Raw genomic sequence first — 23652 nt, forward strand, 5'->3', positions numbered from 1 at the left:
GTAGCAGACAGACGAACAAACAAAATAGATAGAACATAGAGGTCCGTAGACCAAGCAAACTAACAGAGCTAGATACAGAGCACAGGCTAGCTAGAAAGTAGATATACAATGAAGTCCAGCAAAGCCAGAAGGGCGGAGCAGGATTAAATAGGCCAACAAGGTCATGTGACCAGCAAAGGAAAAAAAACCTAACAGCAAGGTTCTAACAGTACCCCCCCTTCTAAGAGGATCCTCCGGATCCCCTAGGACCAGGCTTATCAGGAAATCTCCTGTGAAACGCTCTGATAAGTCTGGACGCGGAAACATCATCTGACCTCACCCAAGAGTTATCCTCGGGTCCGAAACCTTTCCAGGCCACAAGATACTGCAAACTACCTCTATACCGTCTAGAGTCAAGGATGCGAGAAATTTCATATTCCCCGTCCTCCACCACCGGAGGAACAGAGGCAGAGGCGTCACCATCCGAAACAACAGCTTTTTTTAACAGAGAGACATGAAAGACCGGATTAATTCTCCAGGAGGTAGGAACCTCCAACCTAACAGCAGATTGGTTGACAACCTGAAGCACCTTAAAGGGCCCTACAAACTTGGGACCCAATTTCTTAGAAGGAATCCTCAACCGCAGATTCCTAGAGGACAACCAAACCATGTCACCAACAGCGAACAAAACCTCCTGTCGTTTCCTGTCAAAGTAGTCTTTAGATTTTCTGTTGGCCTCCTGAAGATTACCACGCACATCCGTCCAAACTCTTTCCAAATCACCGGAAAAATTCTCCTCCTCAGGCACGGCAGATCCCAACTTGGAGAACGACCCAAACGACGGATGTCTCCCAGAACAACAAAAAAAAGGCGAACAACCAGCAGAAGAAGATGTATGATTGTTCAGAGCAAATTCGGCAAGTGGCAGAAACTCAGACCACCCCTCTTGATTGTCTGCCACAAAACAACGCAAGAACTGCTCAACATCCTGGTTTTTCCTTTCTGTCTGGCCATTAGATTCAGGATGATATCCGGACGAAAACGACAAATGAATTCCCAACCTGTCACAAAAGGCACGCCAAAAACGAGCCATGAACTGAGGACCCCTATCAGAAACAATGTCAGTAGGAACGCCATGAAGTCTGACAATTTCCTTGACAAAGGCCTTAGCGAGAGTTTTAGCGCAGGGCAGTTTGACGAAGGGAACCAAGTGGCACATCTTGCTAAAACGGTCCACGACCACCCAGATGACAGTAAAACCCTCAGAGGGGGGAAGGTCAGTTATAAAGTCCATAGCCAAATGTGTCCAAGGAGCACTGGGGACCTCCAAAGGACAAAGCAACCCCGCAGCAGGAGTATGTGAGGACTTAGATCTAGCACATACAGTACATTGGCGCACCCACTTAATGACTTCCTTCTGCCATCCAGGCCACCAAAAACTGCGACCCACCAGTCTCTTGGTCTCAGAGATTCCGGGATGACCTGCCAACCGAGATTCGTGACACTCAACAAACAAATCTCTCCTAAAGGTCCCAGGCACAAACAACCTCCCATGAGGAGTGTTAGATGGGGCATTCTCCTGAGCTTTAAGAATCTCATCTTCCAAAACGGAGTCTAAAGCAGCTATCACAACACCTTCTTGTAAAATGTTTTCCTCTTTCTCAGCACCGACTATGGGAGAAAAACTGCGAGACAAGGCATCCGCCTTAACATTCTTAGTACCAGGGATGTAAGTAACGGAGAAATTAAACCGCGAGAAAAACAGTGCCCACCTAGCCTGACGGGCATTCTGGCGCTTGGCAGCATCAAGATATATCAGATTTTTATGATCCGTAAGAACCTGAACGGGAAATTCCGCACCTTCCAAGAAGTGGCGCCAGTGTTCAAATGCGAGTTTAATAGCCAATAATTCCCGATTACCAATATCGTAATTCAATTCAGTCTCCGAAAAATTTTTTGAAAAAAAGGCACAGGGATGTAATCCATCCCCGTTATCCTGAGACAATACTGCGCCAACCCCCACAGAGGAAGCATCAACCTCAACCAAAAACGGCCTAGTAACATCAGGCTGCATAAGGATGGGAGCAGAGGTGAACCTCTCCTTGAGATACACAAAAGCTTCAATGGCCTCAGAAGACCACTGAACCGCATCAGCACCTTTCCTGGTGAGATCAGTCAGAGGTTTGACAATACTAGAAAAATTTTTTATGAATTTTCTATAGTAATTGGCGAAACCCAAAAACCTCTGTATCGATTTCAAACCAATAGGCCTAGGCCATTCCTGCACAGCCTGAACCTTAACCGGATCCATCTCAAAACCTTTGCTGGAGATAATGTAGCCCAAAAAACTAATTCTCTGTACAGCGAACTCACATTTCTCCAGCTTAGCAAAAAGCGAATTGTCCATTAATAACTGTAATACCTCACGCACGCTCCGCCAATGAGACTCCAGATCTGGCGAATAAATCAAAATGTTATCCAAATACACAACCACATTTTTGCCGATCAAAGGTCTAAGGATGTCATTAATCAGATTCTGAAAAAATGCAGGAGCATTAGTAAGACCAAAAGGCATAACCAGATTCTCAAAATGACCCACAGGAGTGTTAAAAGCAGTCTTCCATTCATCACCCTCCTTCATGCGCAACAGATTGTATGCCCCCTTAAGGTCAATTTTAGAGAACCACTTGGCCCCCAATAACTGGTTAAACAGATCAGGAATCAATGGCAGTGGGTAAGGATTGCGTACCGTAATTTTGTTAATCTCACGAAAATCCAGACAAGGACGTAAACCGCCGTCCTTTTTTTTTACAAAAAAAAATCCAACCGCCACAGGAGACTTAGAGGGCCTAATGTGACCGGCGGCCAAACTTGTCTGTATGTATTCCTCCAAAGCCTTCCTCTCAGGAATAGTAAGGTTAAATAAACGACTTTTAGGAAGAATCGCTCCAGGGACAAATTCAATAGAACAATCATAGTCTCTATGGGGAGGCAAAACCTGCGATTCTTTCTCAGAAAAAACTCTCCAAAAATCCTGAATAGGAACAGGCAATTCTCCCCTATCCAAAGCTGCAATACGCCCGTTACAACACTTGTCATAACATTTATGGCTCCAGGATTTAATTTCACTGGTAGACCAATCCAGTACAGGATTGTGAAATTTTAACCAGGGCAAACCCAATATTACTGGAGAAGGCAAGTTATTCAACACTACCAAATCCAATTTCTCATGGTGAACACCATTAATAGTGAGAGGAAATTCACTGACCTTGAGAGTAATATTCTTCAAAGGGGAGCCATCCACAGAAACCACAGAAATGGGGGATGATAAAGGTTCAGGTTTTAAATTGAGTTTTTCCACGAATCCCCCATCAATTACATTCAGTGTAGACCCGCAATCAACAAACACCCGAAATTCCATTAATTTTTCCTGCGCAATCGTGGAAGCAGCTAAAAATATACCCTTGGAATTTAAACAGGCAATACGGGCGTGACTGACCATTTTTTTTTCTTTCTTCATACGAAGCTCACAGCCTTTAATCAAATGACCAGATTTTCCGCAATAGAAACACAAGCCTTCCGAAAAACGACGGTCTTTTTCTTGAGAGCGAGGTGCCACCGATCCAATCTCCATCGGTTCACCACTGTTAGTACACACATTATCATAACCAGAAACTGACATAGCAGAGGATTTGCTCTCATTAACCCTAGCACGCAGTCTTCTATCCACCCGTATAGCTAATTGCATAGCCTGTTGCAAATCCTCAGGTGTAGGATAAGCAATTAGCAGGTCTTTAACCCTTTCACCGAGCCCAGCAAGAAATAGACTTTTCAGAGCAGAATCGTTCCACCCTGTTCGAGTGGACCAACGACGAAAATGAGTACAATATTTTTCCACATTACCTGATCCTTGTTTTAAACGTCTCAACTCAGTCTCAGCTGATGCCACACGGTCAGGATCATCATATAATAATCCTAAAGCAGAAAAAAAAACTATCCACTGATCTGAAGCATGTATCACTAGGTTGCAAAGAAAAGGCCCACTCCTGAGGCTCTTTGCGCAAAAGTGACATTATGAACCCTACGCGCTGGGATTCATCCCCAGAGGACTTGGGTCTCAAACGAAAATACAATAAGCAAGCATTTTTAAATGAAAAAAATTCTCGATGTTCACCAAAAAATAAATCCGGCAAACATACCTTAGGCTCCAAGAAATATGCTCCAGGACAGTTACTCACGTGCTGACGGAGCTCGGCCACTTCCAGAGAGAGTCCCTGCAGGTGTTTAGCCAAATCCTGAACCGACACCATGATGGGACAAAAAAAAAAAAAAAAAAAATCTTTCCTTAGAGAATTTGCAGGCTGGACTTACTGTTATGTTCTGCTACCAAAGCTAAGGAAAGAGAGGAGATCTGTCCCTACTATAGGACTCAGCTGAATCCCTACGATGTAACAGGGAACCTGATCCTGCGATCAGACCTGCTAAAGTCCTAATCTAGTCTGTACGGAGACCTATAGATGTGGGGAGGGAATCCCTACAAGTACTAAGGACTGGGAGGAATATGGGACACCTCCTAACAGAAATAGTAGCAGACAGACGAACAAACAAAATAGATAGAACATAGAGGTCCGTAGACCAAGCAAACTAACAGAGCTAGATACAGAGCACAGGCTAGCTAGAAAGTAGATATACAATGAAGTCCAGCAAAGCCAGAAGGGCGGAGCAGGATTAAATAGGCCAACAAGGTCATGTGACCAGCAAAGGAAAAAAAACCTAACAGCAAGGTTCTAACAGTGAGCTCACCTCCTCGTAGAAGGCGATCAGGTTTGTTTGGCAGGAGCGATCCCTCATGAATCCATGTTGATATAGAGTTAGACAGTTATTATCATTAAGATATTCTACAATAGCATCTCTAAGAAATCCTTCAAACAATTTACCCACAACAGACGTTAAGCTTACTGGTCTATAGTCCCCAGGGTAACTTTTAGACCCCTTTTTGAATATTGGTACCACATTTGCTTGGCGCCAGTCTAGTGGGACAGTCCCTGTCCATAAAGAGTGCTTGAATATAAGATACAGCGGTCTGTCTATCACATTACTTAATTCTTTTAGTACCCGGGGGTGTATGCCATCTGGGCCTGGTGACTTGTCTATTTTGATATTATTTAGGCGTTTCTGAACTTCCTCCTGGGTTAGGTGGGTGATATTTAGTGGAGGGTTTACTTTATCACTCTGCATTTCCTCCGATAAATTGTTTTCTTTTGTGAAAACAGTGGAGAAGAAGCTATTGAGTAGGTTTGCTTTACCCTCATCGCCCTCTATGATTTTACCCAGGTTATTTTTCAATGGGCCAACTCCATCAGTTTTAATCCTTTTACTGTTTATATAGTTAAAGAACAGTTTGGGATTCGTTTTACTTTCCTTGGCAATTAGTCTCTCTGTCTCCACTTTTGCTATTCTTATTTGTTTCTTACAGATTTTGTTTTTTTCCCTAGAAGATATTAGCGCTTCCTCGCTGCCTTCTTGTTTAAGTTTACCGAAAGCCCTTTTTTTGTTTTTCATTGCCCTCTTGACTTCCTTATTTAGCCACATTGGCTTCCTCCTATTCCTAGGCCTTTTATTCCCATAAGGTATGTACCTTCTACAGTGACTATGTAGGACTGTTTTGAAAATTTCCCATTTTCTATCCATGCTCCTATTACTGAAGATACTATCCCAGTCTATAAGGTGAAGGGCATCTCTTAGCTGATCAAACTTTGCCCTCCTGAAGTTCAGTGGTTTTGTGACTCCCTTGCTGGGCACCCTACTGAAGCACATGTGGAATTGTATAATGTTGTGGTCACTATTTCCCAGGTGCCTCCCGACCTGCACCTCATTTATTCTGTCTGGCCTGTTAGTTAATATTAAGTCTAAAATGGCCGTCCCTCTAGTTGGTTCCTGCACAAGTTGTGACAAATAATTGTCTTTGATAATTGACAGAAACCTGTTTCCTTTCTGAGATCTACAGCTTTCGGTTTCCCAGTCTATATCGGGGGAGTTGAAGTCCCCCATAATAATCACCTCATTATTTTTTGCTACTTCGTCTATTTGTCTCATTAATAGACTTTCCGTGGCTTCTGCTATATTTGGTGGTTTATAACAGACTCCTATGATAATTTTATTATTGTTTTTTGCCCCATGTATCTCCACCCATAAGGACTCAACCTCCTCATTTCCCTCCCATACATCCTCCCGTATTGTAGGCTTTAGACACGTCTTTACATATAGACAGACTCCACCCCCTTTCCGATTTCTTCGATCCCTTCTAAACAGACTGTAACCCTGTAAGTTAACTGCCCAGTCATAGCTTTCATCTAACCATGTCTCGGTTATTCCCATTATGTCATAGTTACCTGTAGATATTTCTGCGTCCAGTTCATCCATCTTGTTTGTCAGGCTTCTGGCATTTGCTAGCACGCAGATTACACGATTTTGTTTTGTTCCAATCTTCTCCCTGTGGATTGTATTAGAAATTTTCTTACCTCCCTTCCAAGTATCTTGTCTTGGACCTTCTTTGTCGCACTTCATATCTTTCATTAGTTTGTTCTCTGGTTTCATGTTCGTGTCTGGCGTTTTTCTTCCCATCCCCTCTTCTTCTAGTTTAACGCAGTCCTGATGAGTGTTGAGAGTCTCCTGGTGAATATGTGTTTCCCGGGTTTGTTGAGGTGTAGTCCGTCTCTGGCAAGGAGTCCGTCATAGAGGTAATTCACACCGTGGTCCAGGAATCCAAATCCTTGTTGTCTGCACCATCGTCTCAGCCAGTTGTTCACATCAAGGATCCTGTTCCATCTCCTGACGCCATGCTTGTCTACTGGAAGGATAGAAGAAAAAACTACCTTCGCATCCAGTTCTTTTACTTTCTTCCCCAATTATTATTATTATTATTATTATTATTTATTATTATAGCGCCATTTATTCCATGGCGCTTTACATGTGAAAAAGGGGGTATAATACAAGAACAATTTCAATAATCTTGAACACAATGTGACAGCGACTGGTACAGGCGGAGCGAGGACCCTGCCCGCGAGGGCTCACAATCTACGAGGGATGGGTGAGGATACAGTAGGTGAGGGTAGAGCTGGTCGTGCAGCGGTATGGTGGAGCGGTGGTTACTGCAGGTTGTAGGCTTGTCGGAAGAGGTGGGTCTTCAGGTGCCTTTTGAAGGTTTCCACGGTAGGCGAGAGTCTGATACGTTGGGGTAGAGAGTTCCAGAGTAGGGCGGAAGCACGGGAGAAATCTTGTATACGGTTGTGGGAGGAGGAGATAAGAGGGGAGTAGAGCAGGAGATCTTGTGAGGATCGGAGGTTGCGTGCAGGTATGTAACGGGAGACTAGGTCGGAGATATATGGAGGAGACAGGTTGTGAATGGCTTTGTATGTCATGGTTAGGGTTTTGAACTGGAGTCTCTGAGCAATGGGGAGCCAGTGAAGAGATTGACAGAGAGGAGAGGCCGGGGAATAGCGGGGGGACAGGTTGATTAGTCGAGCAGCAGAGTTTATGATAGATTGGAGGGGTGCGAGAGTGTTAGAGGGGAGGCCACAGAGCAGGAGGTTGCAGTAGTCAAGGCGGGAGATGATGAGGGCGTGCACTAGTGTTTTTGCAGATTCATGGTTTAGGAATGTGCGGATCCGGGAGATATTTTTAAGTTGGAGTCGGCAGGAAGTGGAAAGGGCTTGGATATGTGGTTTGAAGGAGAGTTCCGAGTCCAGGGTTACCCCGAGGCAGCGAGCTTGAGGGACTGGGGAGAGTGGGCAGCCATTGACTATGATGGATAGGTCAGTTGGGAGGGTTGAATGAGATGGCGGAAAGATGATGAATTCTGTTTTGTCCATGTTAAGTTTTAGAAATCTAGCAGAGAAGAAGGATGAAATAGCAGACAGACATTGTGGGATTTTGGTTAATACGGAGGTGATATCGGGTCCAGAGCGGTAGATCTGTGTGTCATCAGCATAGAGGTGATAATGAAAGCCATGAGACTCTATGAGCTGTCCCAGGCCTAAGGTGTAGATGGAGAAGAGCAGGGGTCCTAGAACTGAACCTTGGGGGACACCGACAGATAGGGGGCGAGATGAAGAGGTGGTGTGTGAGTGGGAGACACTGAATGTCCGGTCTGTTAGGTATGAGGAGATCCAGGATAGGGCCAAGTCTGTGATGCCGAGAGATGAGAGAGTCTGTAGTAAGAGGGAATGGTCCACTGTGTCAAAGGCAGATGACAGGTCTAGGAGGAGGAGGACAGAGTAGTGTCGCTTAGATTTGGCGGTTAGTAGGTCGTTTGTGACTTTAGTCAGTGCAGTTTCAGTAGAATGGTGCGGTCGGAAACCAGATTGTAGGCGGTCAAAGAGGGAGCAGGAGGAGAGGTGGGAGGACAGTTCAGAATGGACATGTTGTTCCAGTAGTTTTGAGGCATAGGGGAGAAGTGATATGGGGCGATAGCTAGACACAGAGGATGGGTCAAGGGAGGGCTTTTTGAGGATGGGTGTGATTGAGGCATGTTTGAAACATGAGGGGAAGACACCAGTTGTTAGTGACAGGTTGAAGAGGTGGGCTAGGGCTGGGATGAAGATAGTGGTAAGGTTTGGGATGAGGTGGGACGGGATTGGGTCAAGTTTACAGGTGGTGAGGTGTGATTTGGAGAGTAAGGAGGAAAGTTGATCTTCAGAAATGGTGGAGAATGTAGTTTTGGAGGAGGAGGGTTGAGTAGGTGTGGGGAGGGGCTGTGGGGGCTTTAGGCAAAAGCTTTGTCTGATGGTGTCAATCTTCTGCTTGAAGAATGAGGCAAAGTCTTCGGCTGAAATAAGAGGAGAGGAAGGAGGCACTGGGGGACGGAGGAGAGAATTGAAGGTGTTGAATAGTTGTTTGGGGTTGTGGGACAGGGAGGATATGAGAGATGTGAAGTATGTTTGTTTTGCTGCAGTGAGTGTGGACTTGAAGGTAGTGAGGGACCGTTTGAATGCGATGAAGTGCTCATGGGAGTGGGACCTTTTCCATCTACGTTCAGCAGCCCTGGAGGCCCGTCGCAGTTCTTTAGTTAGGCTGGTGTGCCAGGGTTGTCTGTTGATTGTGCGAGTCTTGGTATGCATGAGGGGGGCGTCCGAATCGAGAGCTGCAGCTGTTGTGGTGTTGTATAAAGTGGCAGCAGCATCTGCATCATGTAAGGAACTAATGTCTGTAAGAGGGAGGAGGGATTCAGAGAGAGAGTGTAGGTCAAGGTGTTTGAGATTTCTACGAGGGTATTCAAGTTTGTGGAGTGGGGATTGTTGCCCCGGGGAGGAGAGAGAAGAGAATGTGAGTAGGTTGTGGTCAGAGAGAGGGAGAGGTGAGTTAGAGAGGTTAGATAGGGAACAGAGGCGGGTGAAGATGAGGTCCAGCGTGTGGCCGTCTTTGTGGGTGGGTGTGGAAGACCACTGGGTAAGACCAAAGGAGGAAGTGAGGGATAGAAGCTTAGAGGCAGCTGAGAGGGAAGTATCAATGGGGATGTTAAAGTCGCCCATGAGGATAGTGGGGATGTCAACAGAGAGGAAATGAAGTAGCCAGGTGGTGAAGTGGTCAAAGAAAGTGGTGGCTGATCCTGAGGGGCGGTAGATGACAGCCAGTTGGAAGTTGGAGGGGGAGTAGATGCGCACACAGTGCACTTCAAAAGATGGGAGAGTAATTGCGGGTGGCAGTGGGATCTGGGTGAAGGAGCAGTTTTCTGAGAGGAGGAAACCTATTCCTCCACCGTGCTTGCCGTTGGGGCGGGGGGTATGGGAGAGGTGGAATCCGCCATACGAAAGTGCAGCAGGAGAGGTTGTGTCGGAGGGGGTGAGCCAGGTTTCAGTGATTCCGAGGAAGGAAAGCTTGTTAATGATGAAGAGATCGTGAATGTAGGAAAGTTTATTGCAGACAGAGCGAGCGTTCCATAGAGCTCCTGTTAGTGGAACTGGGGAAGCGGGGGCTGGGCGGATGGGTGTAAGGTTAGAGGGGTTACGAGAGTTTGGGATAGATCGGGGGTAGGAGGTGGAAGTGAATGTAGGGATGTGGTGAGGAGGGCCAGGATGTGGAGAGATGTCGCCGGCAGTAAGGAGGAGCAGAGAAAGCGTTATTAGGTGGGAGCAGGAGAGGGCATGAGGTGGCTGTCTGTGTTTGGAGACAAAGGATTGTATGTTGTGGAATAGCTCTGAGGAAGAGGTGAGATGGGTGGGGAGAATGGAGGGAGAGATGAAGAGTTCCTTTCCAGGTGTAGGGATTAGGGGTGGTTGAAAGAAGTGAAGGATTAAGGGGGTGAGAGTGAAAACAAAAACAAACATTGTTTACTGTGACTTAGTATCCAGGTACCTTCAGTTCACTTCAGGTTCAATTCAGGATTAATTCAAATTTCAGACACTTCAGCTCATGGACACTTAAGCTGAGGGACACAGACTTCAGTCTGACACAGACTCCTAGTTCTCAATATATGGCCTGTAAGAGGAATGGATAAACAGAGATGCTGATTAGAGTGCGGTGGTGGCCGGTAAGGTACAGTCTGCATGCATCATATTATTCAGGATTAATTCAAATTTCAGACACTTCAGCTCATGGACACTTAAGCTGAGGGACACAGACTTCAGTCTGACACAGACTCCTAGTTCTCAATATATGGCCTACAGAATGCATTCAGCTGTGAACCAGAGGGGAGTGGTCTGTGCTCATCTTGATCAGCTGATTAAGGCTGAACCAGATGTAGGATACTCAAAGGTTCAGTAAACAAGGTCATAAATGAAAGTGGGGGGTGGGTAGTGTAACTTGGGTCACGTACCATTAGTATATAGTAGGAGCAGAGAGATATAGGGAAGGCTGCATGGAAATCAGGATGGAAAAGTTGGGTCACGTACCATTAGTATATAGTAGGAGCAGAGAGATATAGGGAAGGCTGCATGGAAATCAGGATGGAAAAGTTGGGTCACGTACCATTAGTATATAGTAGGAGCAGAGAGATATAGGGAAGGCTGCATGGAAATCAGGATGGAAAAGTTGGGTCACGTACCATTAGTATATAGTAGGAGCAGAGAGATATAGGGAAGGCTGCATGGAAATCAGGATGGAAAAGTTGGGTCACGTACCTGTAAGAGGAATGGATAAACAGAGATGCTGATTAGAGTGCGGTGGTGGCCGGTAAGGTACAGTCTGCATGCATCATATTATTCAGGATTAATTCAAATTTCAGACACTTCAGCTCATGGACACTTAAGCTGAGGGACACAGACTTCAGTCTGACACAGACTCCTAGTTCTCAATATATGGCCTGTAAGAGGAATGGATAAACAGAGATGCTGATTAGAGTGCGGTGGTGGCCGGTAAGGTACAGTCTGCATGCATCATATTATTCAGGATTAATTCAAATTTCAAACACTTCAGCTCATGGACACTTAAGCTGAGGGACACAGACTTCAGTCTGACACAGACTCCTAGTTCTCAATGCTTCAAAGTCCTTGCAGATTGTCGGTAGGTCCTTCCTTGCCGTGTTATTGGTGCCAACATGTATCAGAAGAAATGGGTGGACATCCTTGGAACTGATGAGCTTCGGTATCCTATCGATAACATCCTTGATCTTCGCACCTGGGAGGCAGCATACTTCTCTTGCAGTTATGTCCGGTCTGCAGATAGTGTTATGTTCTGCTACCAAAGCTAAGGAAAGAGAGGAGATCTGTCCCTACTATAAGACTCAGCTGAATCCCTACGATGTAACAGGGAACCTGATCCTGCGATCAGACCTGCTAAAGTCCTAATCTAGTCTGTACGAAGACCTATAGATGTGGGGAGGAAATCCCTACAGGTACTAAGGACTGGGAGGAATATGGGACACCTCCTAACAGAAATAGTAGCAGACAGACGAACAAACAAAATAGATAGAACATAGAGGTCCGTAGACCAAGCAAACTAACAGAGTTAGATACAGAGCACAGGCTAGCCAGAAAGTAGATATACAATAAAGTCCAGCAAAGCCAGAAGGGCGGAGCAGGATTAAATAGGCCAACAAGGTCATGTGACCAGCAAAGGAAAAAAAACCTAACAGCAAGGTTCTAACAGTACCCCCCCTTCTAAGAGGATCCTCCGGATCCCCTAGGACCAGGCTTATCAGGAAATCTCCTGTGAAACGCTCTGATAAGTCTGGACGCGGAAACATCATCTGACCTCACCCAAGAGTTATCCTCGGGTCCGAAACCTTTCCAGGCCACAAGATACTGCAAACTACCTCTATACCGTCTAGAGTCAAGGATGCGAGAAATTTCATATTCCCCGTCCTCCACCACCGGAGGAACAGAGGCAGAGGCGTCACCATCCGACACGACAGCTTTTTTTAACAGAGAGACATGAAAGACCGGATTAATTCTCCAGGAGGTAGGAACCTCCAACCTAACAGCAGATTGGTTGACAACCTGAAGCACCTTAAAGGGCCCTACAAACTTGGGACCCAATTTCTTAGAAGGAATCCTCAACCGCAGATTCCTAGAGGACAACCAAACCATGTCACCAACAGCGAACAAAACCTCCTGTCGTTTCCTATCAAAGTAGTCTTTAGATTTTCTGTTGGCCTCCTGAAGATTACCACGCACATCCGTCCAAACTCTTTCCAAATCACCGGAAAAATTCTCCTCCTCAGGCACGGCAGATCCCAACTTGGAGAACGACCCAAACGACGGATGTCTCCCAGAACAACAAAAAAAAGGCGAACAACCAGCAGAAGAAGATGTATGATTGTTCAGAGCAAATTCGGCAAGTGGCAGAAACTCAGACCACCCCTCTTGATTGTCTGCCACAAAACAACGCAAGAACTGCTCAACATCCTGGTTTTTCCTTTCTGTTTGGCCATTAGATTCAGGATGGTATCCGGACGAAAACGACAAATGAATTCCCAACCTGTCACAAAAGGCACGCCAAAAACGAGCCACGAACTGAGGACCCCTATCAGAAACAATGTCAGTAGGAACGCCATGAAGTCTGACAATTTCCTTGACAAAGGCCTTAGCGAGAGTTTTAGCGCAGGGCAGTTTGACGAAGGGAACCAAGTGACACATCTTGCTAAAACGGTCCACGACCACCCAGATGACAGTAAAACCCTCAGAGGGGGGAAGGTCAGTTATAAAGTCCATAGCCAAATGTGTCCAAGGAGCACTGGGGACCTCCAAAGGACAAAGCAACCCCGCAGCAGGAGTATGTGAGGACTTGGATCTAGCACATATAGTACATTGGCGCACCCACTTAATGACTTCCTTCTGCCATCCAGGCCACCAAAAACTGCGACCCACCAGTCTCTTGGTCTCAGAGATTCCGGGATGACCTGCCAACCGAGATTCGTGACACTCAACAAACAAATCTCTCCTAAAGGTCCCAGGCACAAACAACCTCCCATGAGGAGTGTTAGATGGGGCATTCTCCTGTGCTTTAAGAATCTCATCTTCCAAAACGGAGTCTAAAGCAGCTATCACAACACCTTCTTGTAAAATGTTTTCCTCTTTCTCAGCACCGACTATGGGAGAAAAACTGCGAGACAAGGCATCCGCCTTAACATTCTTAGTACCAGGGATGTAAGTAACGGAGAAATTAAACCGCGAGAAAAACAGTGCCCACCTAGCCTGACGGGCATTCAGGCGCTTGGCAGCATCAAGATATATCAGATTTTTATGATCCGTAAGAACCTGAACGGGAAATTCCGCACCTTCCAAGAAGTGGCGCCAGTGTTCAAATGCGAGTTTAATAGCCAATAATTCCCGATTACCAATATCGTAATTCAATTCAGTCTCCGAAAATTTTTTGGAAAAAAAGGCACAAGGATGTAATCCATCCCCGTTATCCTGAGACAATACTGCGCCAACCCCCACAGAGGAAGCATCAACCTCAACCAAAAACGGCCTAGTAACATCAGGCTGCATAAGGATGGGAGCAGAGGTGAACCTCTCCTTGAGATACACAAAAGCTTCAATGGCCTCAGAAGACCACTGAACAGCATCAGCACCTTTCCTGGTGAGATCAGTCAGAGGTTTGACAATACTAGAAAAATTTTTTATGAATTTTCTATAGTAATTGGCGAAACCCAAAAACCTCTGTATCGATTTCAAACCAATAGGCCTAGGCCATTCCTGCACAGCCTGAACCTTAACCGGATCCATCTCAAAACCTTTGCTGGAGATAATGTAGCCCAAAAAACTAATTCTCTGTACAGCGAACTCACATTTCTCCAGCTTAGCAAAAAGCGAATTGTCCATTAATAACTGTAATACCTCACGCACGCTCCGCCAATGAGACTCCAGATCTGGCGAATAAATCAAAATGTCATCCAAATACACAACCACATTTTTACCAATCAAAGGTCTAAGGATGTCATTAATCAGATTCTGAAAAAATGCAGGAGCATTAGTAAGACCAAAAGGCATAACCAGATTCTCAAAATGACCCACAGGAGTGTTAAAAGCAGTCTTCCATTCATCACCCTCCTTCATGCGCAACAGATTGTATGCCCCCTTAAGGTCAATTTTAGAGAACCACTTGGCCCCCAATAACTGGTTAAACAGATCAGGAATCAATGGCAGTGGGTAAGGATTGCGTACCGTAATTTTGTTAATCTCACGGAAATCCAGACAAGGACGTAAACCACCGTCCTTTTTTTTTACAAAAAAAAATCCAACCGCCACAGGAGACTTAGAGGGCCTAATGTGACCGGCGGCCAAACTTGTCTGTATGTATTCCTCCAAAGCCTTCCTCTCAGGAATAGTAAGGTTAAATAAACGACTTTTAGGAAGAGTCGCTCCAGGGACAAATTCAATAGAACAATCATAGTCTCTATGGGGAGGCAAAACCTGCGATTCCTTCTCAGAAAAAACTCTCCAAAAATCCTGAATAGGAACAGGCAATTCTCCCCTATCCAAAGCTGCAATACGCCCGTTACAACACTTGTCATAACATTTATGGCTCCAGGATTTAATTTCACTGGTAGACCAATCCAGTACAGGATTGTGAAATTTTAACCAGGGCAAACCCAATATTACTGGAGAAGGCAAGTTATTCAACACTACCAAATCCAATTTCTCATGGTGAACACCATTAATAGTGAGAGGAAATTCACTGACCTTGAGAGTAATATTCTTCAAAGGGGAGCCATCCACAGAAACCACAGCAATGGGGGATGATAAAGGTTCAGGTTTTAAATTGAGTTTTTCCACGAATCCCCCATCAATTACATTCAATGTAGACCCGCAATCAACAAACACCCGAAATTCCATTAATTTTTCCTGAGCAATCGTGGAAGCAGCTAAAAATATACCCTTGGAATTTAAACAGGCAATACGGGCGTGACTGACCATTTTTTTTTCTTTCTTCATACGAAGCTCACAGCCTTTAATCAAATGACCAGATTTTCCGCAATAGTAACACAAGCCTTCTGAAAAACGACGATCTTTTTCTTGAGAGCGAGGTGCCACCGATCCAATCTCCATCGGTTCACCACTGTTAGTACACACATTATCATAACCAGAAACTGACATAGCAGAGGATTTGCTCTCATTAACCCTAGCACGCAGTCTCCTATCCACCCGTATAGCTAATTGCATAGCCTGTTGTAAATCCTCAGGTGTAGGATAAGCAATTAGCAGGTCTTTAACCCTTTCACTGAGCCCAGCAAGAAATAGACTTTTCAGAGCAGAATCGTTCCACCCTGTTTGAGTAGACCAACGACGAAAATGTGTACAATATTTTTCTACAGTACCAGATCCTTGTTTTAGACGTCTCAACTCAGTCTCAGCTGATGCGACACGGTCAGGATCATCATATAATAGTCCTAAAGCAGAAAAAAAAACTATCCACTGATCTGAAGCATGTATCACTAGGTTGCAAAGAAAAGGCCCACTCCTGAGGCTCTTTGCGCAAAAGTGACATTATGAACCCTACGCGCTGGGATTCATCCCCAGAGGACTTGGGTCTCAAACGAAAATACAATAAGCAAGCATTTTTAAATGAAAAAAATTCTCGATGTTCACCAAAAAATAAATCCGGCAAACATACCTTAGGCTCCAAGAAATATGCTCCAGGACAGTTACTCACGTGCTGACGGAGCTCGGCCACTTCCAGAGAGAGTCCCTGCAGGTGTTTAGCCAAATCCTGAACCGACACCATGATGGAACAAAAAAAAAAAAAAAAAAATCTTTCCTTAGAGAATTTGCAGGCTGGACTTACTGTTATGTTCTGCTACCAAAGCTAAGGAAAGAGAGGAGATCTGTCCCTACTATAAGACTCAGCTGAATCCCTACGATGTAACAGGGAACCTGATCCTGCGATCAGACCTGCTAAAGTCCTAATCTAGTCTGTACGAAGACCTATAGATGTGGGGAGGAAATCCCTACAGGTACTAAGGACTGGGAGGAATATGGGACACCTCCTAACAGAAATAGTAGCAGACAGACGAACAAACAAAATAGATAGAACATAGAGGTCCGTAGACCAAGCAAACTAACAGAGTTAGATACAGAGCACAGGCTAGCCAGAAAGTAGATATACAATAAAGTCCAGCAAAGCCAGAAGGGCGGAGCAGGATTAAATAGGCCAACAAGGTCATGTGACCAGCAAAGGAAAAAAAACCTAACAGCAAGGTTCTAACAGATAGCTGCTTCTGTTCCTCTCAGTAGTGAGTCTCCCACCACCACCACTCTTCTTCCCTTCTTGGCTATCCTTTTTCTTGTCGCTTCTGGGTGTTTCTGGGTGCTCTTTTCTTCTTTGCTTGCTGGTAGTGCCTCATCCTTAGGTGTGCCATCTTCGTCCTCCACAAGTCCTTGGAATCTGTTTCTCTGTTGTGTGGTTGGTGGTGTCTCCATGGTCTTCTTGCTTCTTTAGGTCACTTGCCTCCACTGGAGGTTCTCTGACGCTTCCTTCACTTTCCGTGACCAGTAGTGACGCTTCTGTTCTGTCCAGGAAGTCTTCATTTTCCTTGATGAGTTTTAATGTCCCAATTCTTTCTTCCAGTCTTTCTTCCAGCTCACCATGTAGGTTGTCACATCTGCCATGCTGCTCCTTGTCCCTGCTGACTTGATGTCTGTCTTCTTTCTTGTGATACCCTAGGATAAACAAACTCCTGGAATATGCAAATTGTCCTCTTCAAGCTTCAATCGCTGGTTTGGCGATGCTTTCCAAGCAGCTGGTCCCGGCTGTACCCAACGATCTTCTAGCTGAGGGAGACTCTTCGCTTTTCCCAGAAGGCACCTGGAATATGCAAATTGTCCTCTTCAAGCTTCAATCCCTGGTTTGGCAATGCATTCCAAGCAGCTGGTCCCGGCTGTACCCAACGATCTTCTAGCTGAGGGAGACTCTTCGCTTTTCCCAGAAGGCACCCGGAATATGCAAATTGTCCTCTTCAAGCTTCAATCCCTGGTTTCCCTGCCTCCCTGCCTAACTCCTGCTATCACCACGGAATATATGCAGCTGGATTAGTCCTCAGAAGGACTGTTAGTTCAAATGGACATATAGATATGCTGTGAATACTTTTACTAACTATAAACAAGCAAATCTCTCCCTGACTCAGCAGCAACTCTCCCTACTCTGCCTGTTTCCAGGGTACACTGTGACGAGCCTAGCGTCACCGGGTCTTAAATAGACCTGATGACTCTGTGCGGCCAGCCAATCACTGTAATGCCACAACTAACATGGCTACGGCATTACAGTGCGTGGCAAGCAATCCCTGCCTCTTCATTGGCTCTCTAAAGAGCACCAAACATGCAGGGCGGGAATCCGAGCTCCCGCCCGAGCAACCCGGAAATACTCTCAGAGCGCCGAGCTTGTCGAGCACTGTGATGTTCGGGCGAGTACCGAGTACTGGCGAGCACGTTTGCTCATCACAACAAACTACCTCTCAATGAATTCATCTAGGGGATCATATTGACACCACAGGTGTGTCACAGCATTTTATACCATTGGGCAGTGAAAAAAAATAATTACATTTTTACCACCAAAATTTTTTTTTAGTCCTAGATTTTACATTTTCGCACTGGGAAATGGGAAAAAATGGCACCAAAATTTGTCCCACAATTTCTGCTGAATTTAGAAATATCCCATATGTGGCTGTGCAGTACTGCTAAGCCATACCTTTCCAGGGTAATGACTTGTATATAAGGCAAAATAAATAACAAAATTGCTGCTCTACACCAATGGAGTATGTTAAGATGTAGTGGTTTTGCTGCGTTTTTGCACTTTTGCATTGCTTTCAATGGTGAAAAATACATTCACCAGTAAATGTAATTTTAACATTTTACTTCCTTATCTGGCCATGTGGTGTGTGAGTCATGATCAAACACATCCTGTTTCATCTATGAAGGAGGGACTCTGAAATTCACAAAGCCTATTTTTACAGGACCATCAGGCGGCCCTTACTATTGTTAGAGGGCCATCAGCCAGCTTTGCATAGCCATATATATTGCTACTGCAATATAACGTAGCCATCTGAGGTGGTTAAATTTTCTTTTTAGCCCTCCGTCACATACAATAGGCCTGACAGGCACAACTTTTTTACTGTCATTTCTCCTTCCTCACCAGATTGTGAGGAAATCCCCTCCCTCCAGGTAGTCTCCTGTCTCTAGCAGCTCTGTGAAGCCTCATACCACAGTTGGATTGCAGAGCTACAGGAGGACAGATATAACTGCGCTAATCTCTCAGGCTCATTGTATGTGAACACGTCACACTCAATAAGGTTGGTATTTTATGTTTTTATTCATCACAATTGTTTATTTAGCTTGTTTTATGAATGTATAGCACAAAGTGTGAGGATATTTCATAGAAATAAGGCAGATTAAAAAAGAATGTGTGCTGCTCAGGCATATACAGTAGTTCCCTAACACATATTCCTTCTCTTGCTTCAGATTATCTGCTGAAATGGAGAGAAAAATGTACAATTTATCAAAAAACCTTGATGTTGAGGAAGTAACAAACATGCTGTTAGATGATGCAGACCCCGCACTGAATGATGATTTAGGAGAGGAAAGTGAGATTGATTCTCATGATGAGTTGGAAGTATGTGAAGTGGATTCTGAAACAGAGCAAGATGGTGACAGTGATGAGGATGAAGATGTAGAATCTTATTATATGGGAAAAGATAAAAAACCCCAATGGAACAAGAAGCCACTCCAGAAAAAACATAGGGAACCTCAAAACATTATTACTCACCTTCCTGCAGTTATAGGAACTGCAAGTAATGCAAAAACTGCAGTTGAATGCTGGAATAGTTTATTCACAGATGACATTCTGGATTCTATTGTCACATATACCAACCAATATATAGACATTATAAAGGACAAGTTCATCTGCAACAGAACCATCAAGGCCACAGATGAAATAGAACTGCGTGCTTTTTTTTGATTATTATTAGTGTTGAGCGAACATGCTCGACACTGCTCGGTACTCGCCCGAGCATCACGCTACTCGGGATGTTCGGTGAGCACCGAGCATTTCCGGGTTACTCGGGCGGGAGATCGAGTCTCCGCCCTGCATGTTTGGCGCTCTTTACAGAGCCAATGAACATGCAGGGATTGCCAGCCAGTCACTGTAATGCTGCAGCCATGTTGGTTGTGGGCATTTCAGTGTTTGGCTAGCCGCACAGTGTCACCTCGAGTATTTAAAACCGGGCGCCGCCATCTTGGACACAGTCGCTCCGGATTAGACAGTGTAGGGACAGCGCTGCTGATTTAGGGAGAGATATAAACTGCGAAATAGTTAGTGTAGGGTCTGTAAAGGCTGCCAGAACAAACAAACAGTCCTTTTCAGGACTAATATCCATCCCAGATACCAGGCAGGCAGGCTGTATAGGAGACAAAGTGGTTATACCAGCTAACGCTGCATTACAGTCCTGTGTGCTCCTGTTGCTGAAATTGCTGGACTTAGCACCAAGTGTCGGGGGCCAGGAAAAATCCTTTTTTTTTCATCTAAATCCTCCTTTTTTTTTCCTCCTTCACACTGTACAAATACCCGTCTTATTAACCTTTTGGTGTGTCCCCCCCCCCCCCAAAAAAAAGCGTGTCTCTGATTTTTCAGACACAAATATAACTGTTGAAAATAGTCTGGTGTAGGCTAGAGAAACAGAACTGTTGTTTTGCACTTCCACGGTTCAAACCTCTGTATTATCCATTTTGGGCCATTTGTATCTAAAAAAAAACTGTTTGAGTGTGTCGCTCACTGTTTAGCCGCAAATCTATATATTTAAAAAAGTCTGATATACCCCAGTAAACAATAACTGTGGTTTTGCCATCCCACGGTAAAAAATCTCTTTTATTCAGGTTTTGGTATATTTTCCATAAAGAAAAACAGTAGTGTCTCCTGACGGTTGTGACACAAAAATATATCTGTTGAAAATAGTCTTGTGTAGGCCTGACATCCCAGTGTGGTTTCGCAGTTCCACGGGTCAAATCGCTGTACTATCCAGTTTTGGGCCTTTGGTATCTAAAAAAAAAGCAGTTTGAGTGTGTCGCTCACTGTTCAGAGGCAAATATCTGTATTTAAAAAAGTGTGGTATACCTCAGTAAACAGTAACTGTGGTTTGCCATCCCACGGTAAAAAATCTCTATTATTCAGCTTTTGGTATATTTTCCTTAAAGAAAAACAGTAGTGTCTCCTGACTGTTGTGACACAAAAATATATCTGTTGAAAAAAGTCTTGTGTAGGCCCGACATCCCAGTGTGGTTTCGCAGTTCCACGGGTCAAATCGCTGTACTATCCAGTTTTGGGCCTTTGGTATCTAAAAAAAAAGCAGTTTGAGTGTGTCGCTCACTGTTCAGAGGTAAATATCTCTATTTAAAAAAGTGTGGTATACCCCAGTAAACAATAACTGTGGTTTTCCTCTTCCACGGTTCTAATCTACTCTTTATTACCCTTTTTCCATTGATAGTGCAAGTGTAAGCTATTTTACTTCATTTACAATGGGCAAGGCGCGTGGCAAGGGACGTGGAAGTGGACGTTCTGGTGATGGTTCGTGCAGAGGACGGGGCCGTGGCCAAGGTGAAAATGTGCCTAAACCAACAGCCACATCTTCTCGCTCCCACTTCTTGACCGAATTACTAGGGAAGCACAGAACAACACCAGTATTGAGAACTGATCAGTGTGAACAGGTTATTAATTGGATAGCAGATGATACTTCCAGTTACCTGGGCACCACCACCTCCGGTCTGTCTTCCACACGGTCAACTCTTAGCAGCCGTGAGTCTCGACCGCATAATCCTCCTCACCCTGATGCTCCTTCCTCCCACCATGCCGCGTGTCGTCAGACAGCAAGTGATCCCACACTTGGACACTCTGAAGAGCTGTTCACTGGTCCATTTCCATATTTGGGCCCCTCGCCTGATACGCTTGAAGTGGTGGAAGAGGAGATCCCATGTAGCGATGCCCAAATATTTGAACAGCCACGGCCACAGGAAGTCGACGTTGGCAATCTGTCACAAGAGGTGGACGATGACGAGACACAATTGCCAGGAAGTGAGGAGGAGGATCGTGGTGCGCAAGTGGAAGAGGAGGAGGTGGTGGATGATCTAGTAACTGACCCAACGTGGAAGGAGGACATGCAGAGTGAGGCCAGCAGCACACAGGGGGAGGGAGGCAGAGTACCCCAACAGGCAGGAAGAAGCAGTGTGGTGGCCGCAGACAGAAGGCAGGCAACCGTACCCCGTAACACCAACACGAGGGACGTTGCCAGTACAAGCGGTAGGTCTTCCAGAGTCTGGAAATTTTTAAAGACTCTGCTGATAACCCCAAAAAGGCCATATGTTCCACCTGCCATGCCAGCATCAGCAGGGGTGACAAAACTACCAGCCTGACCACCACCAGCATGATCAGGCACATGGCAGCAAAGCACCCGACTTTGTGGGGCGAAACCCAGGGTCCACTACCAGTGTCAGCGGGTGTCACCACTGCTTCTTCCGCTGTTATGCGTGCAATAGAACCCCCTGTTGTGTGTGCAAGGCAATCCCCTGTCCATACTGCATGTAAAGATGCCCCCTCCTCTCAGTCTTCACTTGTTATGGCAGTTTCTCAAGAAACAGCTTCAACGTCCACGTCCACGTTCCACCGCAGCGTTCAATTGTCCATATCCCAGACCTTTGAACGAAAGCGGAAATTCGCAGCTAACGCCCCACAGGCCACAGTCCTAAATTTGCACATTTCACGACTGCTTGCGTTGGAAATTATGCCTTTTAGGCTGGTGGAGACGGAATCCTTCCGCAATCTTATGGCGGTGGCCGTCCCTCGGTACTCGGTCCCCAGCCGACACTATTTTGCCCGGTGTGCCATCCCCGCACTACACAAGCACGTGTCCCAAAGCATCTGCCGTGCCCTCAACAACGCAGTTACTGGGAGAGTCCACCTGACAACGGACACGTGGACAAGTGCTTGTGGCCAGGGACGGTACGTCTCTCTGACGGCACACTGGGTAAACATAGTGGAAACCGGGACCCAGTCGGACCCTGGGACGGAACACATCCTCCCCACACCGAGGATTGCGGGCCCTATGTCAGTCAGAGTTGCCCCCACAGTGTACAGCTCCTGCGCATCCTCCTCCTCCTCCTCCTCATGTTCAGCCTCCATCTCAGATATCACCACATCAGTTACAAGCTGGAAGCATTGCAGTACTGCCTCCGCCAAGCGGCAACAGGCTGTGATGAAACTCATAAGCTTAGGTGATAAACCTCACACTGCTTGTGAGTTGTGGACAGCTGTGAAAGAGCAGGCAGATCTGTGGCTGAGACCGCTGAACCTACATCCTGGCATGGTCGTGTGTGACAATGGCCGTAACCTGGTGGTGGCTCTGAGGCGAGGTGAGATCACACACGTACCGTGCCTGGCTCATGTGCTTAACCTCGTGGTTCAGCGGTTTCTTAAATCATACCCCGAGTTGCCAGATCTGGTCGTGAAAGTACGCCGCCTGTCAGCTCATTTTCGCAAGTCGGCTACAGCTTCCGCCGCCCTTGCTGTGTTGCAGCAGCGTTTGCAGCTTACGGCACACCGACTGGTGTGTGATGTCCCCACACGTTGGAACTCTACCCTCCACATGTTGCAAAGGATTTGTGAGCAGAAGAGAGCAGTTGTGGAGTACCAGCTGCAACAAGGCCGTCGATATTCAGGTCAGACTCCACACATAAGACCTCAGGAGTGGACCTGGATGTCTGACATATGTACCATCCTGACAAACTTTGAGGAGGCCACCAAGATGGTGAGTGGCGATGACACCATCATTAGTGTCAGCATCCCACTTGTCTGTCTTTTGCAACGCTCTCTGCAGAGAATTAACGAGGAGGCATTGCAGCCAGAGTATGATGAGATGGATCAAGAAGCCATAGCGGGCGATTACACACAGCCCAGCTTCATCTCATCCCAACGTGCATTGGGGGACAATGAGAGAGAGGAGGAGGAGGAGGAGGAGGAGGAAGAACAGGAGCTGCTATCATGCGTTGTAGACGGTAGTACCTGTACAAGTGTCATACCGTCGGTTCAGCGTGGGTGGCCTGAGGACAGGGGTGAGGAGGAAGAGGAGGAGGAGGAGGAGGAGAGCATGGTCAGTCGTCATCTTGGTGAGGACACGGAAATCTTGCCCGTTACCAGTCTGGCACGCATGGCTGATTTTATGTTACGATGCCTTAACCGTGACCCTCGCGTTGTCAA

General features: G+C 45.8%; 1 protein-coding gene across 1 annotated transcript in view; it reads right to left on the reverse strand.

The window, feature by feature from the left end:
* LOC141157188 (uncharacterized) overlaps window positions 1-23652 on the reverse strand; it is a 96658-nt gene that overhangs the window by 13577 nt on the left and 59429 nt on the right. Inside the window, exons 3-5 of the mRNA XM_073644190.1 lie at window positions 14196-14633; window positions 13506-14144; window positions 2126-2779 (exon numbers count right to left, since the gene is read on the reverse strand). Coding sequence (XP_073500291.1) covers window positions 2126-2779; window positions 13506-14144; window positions 14196-14633 — 1731 coding nt within the window. The remainder of the gene's footprint in view (window positions 1-2125; window positions 2780-13505; window positions 14145-14195; window positions 14634-23652) is intronic.

This window comes from Phyllobates terribilis, unplaced genomic scaffold, assembly GCF_046119375.1.
Source record: "Phyllobates terribilis strain yellow unplaced genomic scaffold, ASM4611937v1 Scaffold_1__5_contigs__length_1240528914, whole genome shotgun sequence".
Taxonomy (NCBI): Eukaryota; Metazoa; Chordata; class Amphibia; order Anura; family Dendrobatidae; genus Phyllobates; species Phyllobates terribilis.